Source organism: Equus caballus, chromosome 15 (genome assembly GCF_041296265.1).
Source record: "Equus caballus isolate H_3958 breed thoroughbred chromosome 15, TB-T2T, whole genome shotgun sequence".
In the NCBI taxonomy this organism is placed as follows: Eukaryota; Metazoa; Chordata; class Mammalia; order Perissodactyla; family Equidae; genus Equus; species Equus caballus.
The window spans coordinates 25,961,191-25,970,428 of record NC_091698.1 but is presented as its reverse complement, the minus strand read 5'-3'; the positions used below and the strand labels follow the sequence as shown (position 1 = coordinate 25,970,428).

Here is a 9,238-nt window from a genome sequence, read left to right as displayed (position 1 = left end):
GCCTGAAATTTATACAGTGTTATAAACCAATGTTACCTCAATAAAAAAAAGAGAAATGTGCAGGTTAGATTTATTAGATGCTAAAGAATTGCAACTTTTAAGGGAATTTTACATTTTTAATATGTACCAAATAGATGTAAAGAGAAAGAAATTTACATTATCTTCTCATTTCCAAAACTGGACACCAAAATTTTATTGGAAAAAAAATTCTCAAAAACCCAAACTCCAACTGAGATATTAAAGGAGCTATATATTAAGTGAAACTCCATACGTTGCATTTAACTCAGTGCTGGAGCACGTTCTCTAAATGTGAGTAGAATAACATTTACACATGGGACAGAAGCATGGTTAAAACCTTTTATTGAACAGGCAATGCATTGTGCAATGGTTAAGGACACAGATGCCTAGTGGAAAAATTTAAAAATCATTTTTGGAAACAGTCTATGAACTGATGAACTCTGCTATGTTCCTTCTGCTCCTTCTTAGAGTGGCTATCTTCAGGAAAACTGATGGTTTTATAGCTGCTCTTGAAAATGGCATCCCTGTTTTACCATAAACATCATGCCTAATAGTAAACACGAAAGGAGAAGATGGGATCGACAGGCAAGACGACGACCAGAGACGCAAGCGGATTTCAGGTGGAAGCACAGACACACGTTCTCCCGGAATGCCCTCTCTTCTGGCCTTGGAGGTGTGTCCCAGTTATGCGTCAGCATTTCATTTCCATTTTCTTCCTTGTCCAGGCCCCGTTTATCAAGGGAATTCTGAAAGACTCACATTCATACCTTTGGGCACAGGACCTTGTTCCTGGCCCTTTTCAATGGTGTTCTTGTTCGCGCGCACCTCTGGCCCAGGCCTGTGGCTGTGTGTCTGTTCTCCTTGTTTGCCTGGTTCCTTCCTCTTCCCCGAGCTTGCTCTCCCATAACTTGATGACAAAATCACTCTTAAGTTTCATGGTTTGCTTGCCTTGATTTAGCGGCAGTTTTTAACTTAGTGACCCGTCAAAGTAGTGGACATTCTTTATCAGCACACTGTCAACCTATTTTATAATTTGGGGCATGTCACTCCAAGCTTGAGATTTCTTTCTGGCAAGTTCCATCCAGGATGGCTGATCTGTACTGGCGTAACTGGCTCTCTTCAGCTGATGCAATTCTTTCTCCATCATTATTGCAGACTGAGCTGCTGGAAAGATGACAAAACAAACAGAAACATGACCGGTGAGTTTGGATTTTCACTTAAGCCTCTTGCTTTTCTTTAAAATATACATTAAGGTCTCAACTGTGGTCTCAAAGATAAAATCCGTCAATGTGTAACCATGTAAAGAAGATTTAGGTATAGAATAATTTATGTGATAAAAAGACTTAAGAGCAGTTCAGACAGTTCCAGCAAGGCAGAGAGGTGAGAGATTTTCCCAGAAAAAAACTGCAGGAACTCTGGAGGCTGGTGGCACAACAGTGTGAATATTCTTAACACTGCAGACCTGTAGACTTAAAAATGGTTAAGACAGTAAATTTTATGTTTATTTTGCCACAATGAAAAATAAATAAAAAATATAGATACACGCAACAACAGAGATGAATGTAAAAACATCATGCTCAGTGAAAGAAGCCAGATGCAAAAGAACACTTATTTTATGATTCCATTTATGAGAAATGTCCAAAAAAGGTAATATATAGAGACGGAGAGTAGATTAGTGGTTGCCTAGAGCTGGGGGTGGGAATGGTGAATGATGGTGAACGACTGTAAATGGGCATGAGGTTGCCTTTTAGGGTGAGGGAAAGGTTCTAAAATTGGATCGTGATGGTTGTACAACTCGTAAACAAACACTCATTGTCAACATTTACTCACTGAATTGTACATTTAAAATGGATGAGTTTTATGCCATGTCAATGATATCTCAATAAAAGCTGTTCAAAAAAATCAATGCAGCAAGTCATTCAGAAAAACAAAATAAAAAAAGCAAGACCAATCCCGGAAACGCATTTCAAGGTGTTCGGTAACATCTGCAGGTCTCATACCCAAGTTCTGATGGGACAATGAGATCCCTCTTTGCAGCCCCTCCTGGAGACGGAGCCTCGTCCCCTCCCTCCGGTCCACAGATGGCTTAGCAGGGGCTATCAGGAAAGATTTGCTGCGGACAAAGTCGGCTTGCTTCATGGGCTCCTATTAGGACACAAGAAGGGAACACATGTTGTCTGGTCACCTGAGACTCAGATGGGGGCAAAGGTGACCAAAGGTAATGAGCCACAGGGTGTCTCTGCCAACATGAATCCTGTCGCTGGCACTTTCTTGGGAGCTCTCATTTGCGCACTCCCTGATGTTGAGCCTTCAGGATGCTGGAGCTCATGCTAGTGGGGGGCCTCAGGCTGTGCATACAAGGGCGTCCTAATGTCTGCTCTCTCCCGCACCTGGCCTCGGCCCCAGATGTTGGAGGGCAGGGGTTCCATTTCAAAGTCAAAATGAATTGTGTTTGGAAATAATTTGGAGATTTTTAGGATGCTTGGTATGATGCCCCAAACTGGGATCACTGGTTAATACTTGTCTTGTAAACTCCCTAAGCCTGCAGGAGGGTTTTCAAGCGTGGGTACAATCGAGGTTTTGGTTAAAACGAAGGGAAGCAGGTCCTACTGCAGGCTCAGGCTCATTTCCCACATGGCTGACATACGCTTATGGGTTTACCGTGGTGGGCACTGGGGGGAATACAAAAGCTGCTAGCCTCAGCCTGCTTCTAAGCATAGCTGTTTGGGTTTGAGAAGGTTGTCTTCAGTCCAGAGTGCCAAATGGAACCCTGGGTTCCAGCTCTGCAGTCCTAAGTGAGGAAAAAGGAGCCCCAGCAAATGGCCAGCATAGCAGCAAAAACAGGGCTCGTCCATCACTGTGCAGTGAGCTGAGATGGGGATGTGGACATGGTTACAGTGTGTCTAGCCAAGAAGTTACTTTAACCCTGTGCCATTTCTTCAGATGCTCAGCTGCACTGCCTAGGAGGCAGGGAGCAGAGAACTGTCTCCACTGCCTTAGAGATCCATCCGCCTGTCTGCCTCCCTAACAGCCCGACCCATGCAAACGGCAGACAGCAGCCGTCATCAGAGGCAATGGTCTCAGCAATGACCATGCAGGATGGATGGGCATCGCGGGCGCGCGACCCCCAGCCCAGCCAGCTGCTCTCTCCTGCACCTGCACAGACAGACAGGGTTTGCTCTAAGCACCTGGGCTCTCTCTGGTGCCTTGGCTTGCTTTCCTACTTCCGACTTCAGGGGCCGGGCCCCAGGCCTGTCTTCCTGGTTGGGAGGCTGCTCCGGGGCACCTCGCCGCTTCTGCCGAGCCATGGTGATCCAGGGTGGCGCAGGCTGGCCCTCGGCTCCGGGCTCCGCTGCTGCGGGAGGCAAGCCCTTCTCTGCGGGTAAAGACACAAGGTTACCTCCTAGTCCTAGCCCCTCTTTAGTCTCACCTTTGGCTTCTCCCCGACAGAGAGCACTCTGCAGGGGAGAGAGGGGGAGGGGTCTGGGAGTCTCTCTAGGGAGACGACTACTTTTCTTCAGGGGACTTTGTTTTCTCATTTAAAGACGCATCGAAGAGATTATGCTCCTCTAGTCTGAGCCACAAAAACTTAAGTGCAACAGCTCCTATGTGCACACTTTAAAGCCAACGTCCTCCTACAGCATAGTTTCTGGAATGAGACAAAAGTACACAAATATACAAGGTTTCTTCCACACAAGCCTGCCATTTTGGACCAGCACAAACTACCTGATTCCGAATTTGCTTGGAAGTTGTAGACACACTATTATTCTCTTTTCTTTAAAAAACTATAAGCATCACCTTCCCTTTGTAGGGGTGACACCAAAACCAGCCACAGTTGTTTTCCTTAACATTCTAGAGAGAAGAGAAATAGCGCCTTTAAAACCTTAACGTTCTGTTGGATTTTCTTCCATGTTCGCTGTGCTCATCTCTGGGTAGTAAAACTGTGGGTCATTTTCCACCTTACTTTTCAACTCTACTGTATTTTCATATTTTCTGTGATGAGAATTTATTACTTTCATCAACAGAAAAAAGAAGCGAGCTTCTTTTTTACAAGGAAACCTCTGGATTAAATAAGTGGCTTCTCACAGGCATATCAGAAGTACACTGAGCCCAGAGGTCCCCCACGAGCCCGCCTCTCTGGATGTGTGCGTGTGCCTGCCCCCACACGGAGCAGACAGAAGCCTATTTGCACACCCCGACCCCTGGCCCTTGCCTGTTTCCCTTCTCCCCGGTGCACCTTGGTCAGCCTGGTGAAGGCGGCGCCCAGCTGACAGCAACACATGCAGATGTCCAGGACGAGTTAGTGTCATGGTTCTCTGTGGCCTGACCTACGCCACCCCTTGCTCTGTCGTGTATAGGATATTACTCTATTTGTTTTTGCTTCTGCCTCCAGTTCAACCTGGAGTCCTTTTCTCTCAGTCCCCTGGACACCAAGGAGGGGCAGGGACAGGAGCCACTGCTCTGCAGCTTTAGTCTCCTGGCAGAATTGAGAAGCGCCTTTGGCTTCACACCCACTGACCTCTCCTTGGCCTGTAGCTGGGAATGGCTCTGCTATTCTCCTGGCTGCTCCTGGAGGCCTCCACCCGACTGGTCCCCTGGCAACTCCACTCCATCTCTTTGACTCATCCCTGTCCCTTCCTGCCTCTTCTGGCTCTCCCTGGCCACTGACTTCTTCCCTGCTGCTGTGCAAAATGCCTGGGTCTCCAGCTCAAAGGAAAATGTCTCCGCTGAGCCTGGCCGTCTCCTTGAAGCTCCACTTCTCCATTCTCGTCTACCCACAGCTCAAACAGCCTCTGCCTGTGTCTCTTCGGCTAATTCCTGACCCAGCCATAACATCAACACTGCTCTCTCCATTGGCCCACCCACTGAACCACCGATCCCAGGGTCCTTCCCGTTCTCAACCTGCGCCACGCCCCCTGCAGCTCTGCTGCGCCCATACAACCTCACTGGGGGGGGCCTGTCCTTGGGGGAGCCCTCTTCATGTCCTTGTCAGACACCTGCTCCTAAACCTGGGAACTCCTCCTGTTCCCAACCCTTAGCCTTCATCTCTTCTTCCCAAAATGTTCTCCGTGTTCCATTCCTGATTTCAACACTCACATTTGCCCAGATTACTTCCAAATGTACAATCAGCCCTACTTTCTGTTCTTAGCCAGAGTCCAACATTTCTACTCCCCTGCTCCACATTTTCTTTCTTCCCTCCTAACTCCCTTCCTTCCTTCCTTTCATTCATTCATTCAGTGTTTGCTATGGCCAATGACTGCGTTAAATGCTAGGTGGAAAAATAAACAACAAATTGTTCCTTCAAAAAGCTCAAAGTCTAGCAGGAGAGGCTCTGTACAAACAAGTAACCATGGTGGAAACTGGAAAGCACTACCGTTTACCAAGTGCTGTGTGGACACAGGGCCTAACACCAGTGGGTAGGGGGTGAGGGTGCTGTTGGGGTGGGACCTGGAGAAGGAGAACCAACCTTTCTTCCAGGCTGAGCAGAGGAGCAAGGAAAGGCCTCCGGGGGCAGAAGGCAGAACTGTGGGCAGCCCAGCCCAGAGGGCTGAAGGGCAGGTGGGGCCCACTGAGAAGGGTCTTCCTGGCCTTTTTCCCGTCCATAATGTGGAGTCACGGGGCTTAAACCACAGGTGCTGCGGACGCTAAGTCTCACTGGGGAGGGATGGGAGGCTGGGAGGTGCGGAGGGAGGCTGTGGCCACGGTCCAGGGGAGGTGACGAGGGACTGGACACCCTGTTCCGGAATCATCCCTGCTTGCCCACCTGGGATGGCCCTGCCTGATGCCACCTCCTCCACGAAGCCTGCTCTGGTCAGCCTAGCTGGAGATGCTCCCGCTCTCCTAATTCTTTGTGACTCTCTTGAGAAATTTACCCCACCGTTTGGTACTAGAAATACTTGCTGGCTCACCATCTGCCCCACTGACATATGCTTTTGGTCATTAGAACTTCTTATTTATTTAACAAACACAAGCCATGGACGATGTGCCAGGTACCGTTCTACTATTAACTCACTTACAGCATAATTTTACATTTTATTTCTTGTCCAGAGAGCCCGGTGACTGCCTGGCACATGAAGGTGCTGGGTGGTTGCACGTATTATAGGAAGTCTGCATTTCTCATCCCTCCTTCTCAATCCCTCATCCAGAGAGTCCTCAGAGTCTCTGTCTTTCTGGACTTTTCTTACAAGGTTCCTTTTACTTCTTCTTCGGTCTTTTCTTCACACTCAGTGACCAGTCATCACTCTCCTGGCCCACGATGCCTGGCTGTGCTGTCCTCTCAGCTCTGCCCAGTGTGTGCTGGTCAGGTACCTTTGCCACACCCCAGGCAGATGGAGAGAGGGGTTTCACTCCTGGGTTAAACTCACTCCCTCAGTCAACAAGATCATCTGAGTAATTCTGTCCAGACTAAGAGTACATGGACAGGAAATTTCCATCCCAGGGTTTAAACTAGAGGCAGAATGGTAGTTGTGAAACACCAAGGCAGCCCCGGCCCCTCAAAGGGCCCCTCGGGCTGGCTCTCAGCCTGCTTGCAGCCCAGTGTGGAGCGCTTGGCGCTCATGTCACATGACATAGCTCTAGTCAATTCCTATGCCATGCACTTGATTACCCTATCAGAGCCAAAAAAAGTATTTTAAAAATCACTGGAGAAGATCATACGGAACAGGGAACATGTGGCGTTCCTGGGGACCACAGTGAGAGGTGGCCCTAGAGCGAGACTGGGAGCCCCAAGGGTGGACCGAGGCTGGGGACCTCCATGGGCCAGGCTTGAGGCTGACATCTCAGGGAACTGAGGCAAGTCCTATTCTTCCTTCCTGTTTGCTCATGGGAACTGCAGTCCTGTAAACGATACAACCAGGCTCAGCTTGGCAGGAGGTGACTTTCCTTTTCCTTACATCCAGATTTCATCCCCAGCATGGGGGGGGGTCACTCGCCACGTTGCCTGTCTGTGATGCAATATTTCGGGCTGTGCTTTGCGTGTGTATGTGTACACGTGTCTGTGTTCATGGGCAGACCCAGAGGAATGAGAGAGCATCACAGTGGGGCCAGGCTGTGCCAGCGTGGGACAAAGCAACTCACAATCACAGTGGCCCCAAGGGCTGGGCCAGGCACATGGCCAAGATCTTTCACCAACTGTTTCTATATCTTTTGGTTCCCACTTCTTTTCACTGAGTGGTGGTCTTTCCTTATATTCTGTACTCCCCTTTCCCACTTTCTTCCTCATCAGGGATGCAAATGGGCCAGAGCTGAGGCCTCCAGACCCTTTCTAAGGACTGCCCAGGGACAGCCTCATGGGTGGAGGGTGCAGGAGTGGTGGACGGGGTTCCAGACACCACAAAGAAGGGACAAAAGCCACTACAGCAGCTTTCTCCTATGGTTCCGAGAGGCCTGAGATTCTACCTGGGGTCTCGTGTAACCTACCGGTAAGCAGGTGAGCACAGGCAGAGAGCACTGGGTGATAAGCCATTCTGCTCTGTGACAGAAAGCCTAGGCGGCCACCCTGATCTGCACCCCCACCCCTTGCACTTGGTGCCCACAGTGGGGTTAAGGGCTGTGGGGTGTGTGCCATACTCCACAAGGGGAGGGAAGGAGAGGAGAACAAAGACAGGGACTGTGGAGATGAGGCAGGGTTCAGGGGCCAAAGACCCTACAATGGGACAGCTCTATAGCAGGAACATTTAGGGTCAAGGTTCCACCACAAAACAGCTTCTGAGATTAAACACGTTCAAAATGTCACTAATCCCAGGATCATGTAGATGTGGTATCAGACTAAACAAAAGGAGTTGAAAACAATTCTTCGTTCACCTCTTTCTGCTTCAACACACAGATAACCGTCATCTCCTGGGGATTTGGCTAAAGGGCTCTGACATCTCAATTTCTCCTCCCAACATGACAACAGGTTTAAGCTATCAGGTGGGCCTGGGTTTGCAAGGAACAGCCCAGCAGCATTTCTCATGCACAGGAAGCCAGCAATTCACGTCTGTATCTGTGTGACCCCCTTTACTGAGAGTCTGGAAGAAACTGACTCCCCACAACACAAGTGCCCTGGAAAGAAAGGCAGCATATGTAGACCGAAACTTTCCGAAGGCAGAATGCCTCAGACGCGGGAAGCTGTAACAGCCACAAGGCTCATCCTAAATAATTTAATTTCATATGAAGACAACTTTTGATCAGGGAAAATAGTTTTTTTTTTTTTGTAAAGACATGATGACTTCAAATGGGGAGGCTCTGAGGAGTTTATAAGTTTGCTTTTCTCCAGACTCCATACTTCATCTTAACATGCTCCCCAACCTGAAGGATTTAGTTTGAAAGTATATTTATTGCTCAAGCATTAATTTCCACGAGCTCCTGTTCTCTGGGTTGGTTCACTGGGCTGCGGTTATGAGGACCGCTTCCTGCCTGGGGCCATGCAACAGAGAGGCTCCTGATGTGGCCCTGGGGCCTCCTACTCTAGGGTTAAGGCCTCGGGCCAGCAACGTGCTCTTGGGCAAATTCCAGAAACTCTTTGTGACTGGATTTCAGTGTAAAATGAGGAAAACAGCAGTACCTACTGATGAGGATCAAGACTGCCCCAGGGAGAAAAGCCCAAGGCGTCCTTGCCTACATACCCATCTGTATCATCCTCCGCAAAGCACAGCATGACCTGACCTGATCTGATCTCTTATCCAAAGTTATAGGACCACCCAATAACCAGATCCCACCTGCACTCATATCATTTTAACGATTTTTTTCATCATCTTTCCTTTGTCTTGTAAAGAAATAACTCATATACCTATGCCTTATAAATTTAGCCCTACCCTCAACCCATTGCAGCTCTTCACTGCCCAGGGGTGCTGTCCCCATGCTACTCCATGCTATTCTCTGAATAAAAGAGCACTATTGCCAGACCTTGAGAGTCCAAGAAATCTTTCTTTCAACTCCTCGGCTCGCTGACCCCACATCATTTCTTCTGGTGGCCCATATGGGGGTCTTGCTTCGTTGGCTTATGAGCTTATGTTCTGGTAAGTGCGCTTTTTCTTCCTTGTGCCTTCCTCTTTTTCAAGGATGGATCTAAATTCATTTCTCCATCAGGAACTTTCTCGGACAGCTGTATGAATCCAAGTTTGCTGCCCATGGCTACTCTATGGGGCAAATCATGGCATTCAGCACAAAGAGAATCAGTACCTTAAGCCTAAGGGTCATGAAGAATGAATTAATCCATTCCTTTCTAATCCTATCTCTA

The 9,238-nt window shown here is 48.5% G+C and overlaps 1 protein-coding gene across 12 annotated transcripts in view; it reads right to left on the bottom strand.

Moving 5' to 3' along the window:
* Nucleotides 1–343: 343 nt before the first annotated feature.
* CRACDL (CRACD like) overlaps nucleotides 344–9,238 on the bottom strand; it is a 135,828-nt gene continuing 126,933 nt past the window's right edge. For 5 of the 12 annotated variants that reach the window (XM_070236107.1, XM_023618591.2, XM_023618590.2 and 2 more), the window contains exons 8-10: nucleotides 3,207–3,394; nucleotides 2,019–2,163; nucleotides 344–1,182 (exon numbers count right to left, since the gene is read on the bottom strand). In XM_070236107.1, coding sequence (XP_070092208.1) covers nucleotides 1,040–1,182; nucleotides 2,019–2,163; nucleotides 3,207–3,394 — 476 coding nt within the window. In that variant the 3' untranslated portion in view covers nucleotides 344–1,039. The remainder of the gene's footprint in view (nucleotides 1,183–2,018; nucleotides 2,164–3,206; nucleotides 3,395–9,238) is intronic. The other 7 variants (XM_070236104.1, XM_070236103.1, XM_070236106.1 and 4 more) reach the window with 3 other exon arrangements.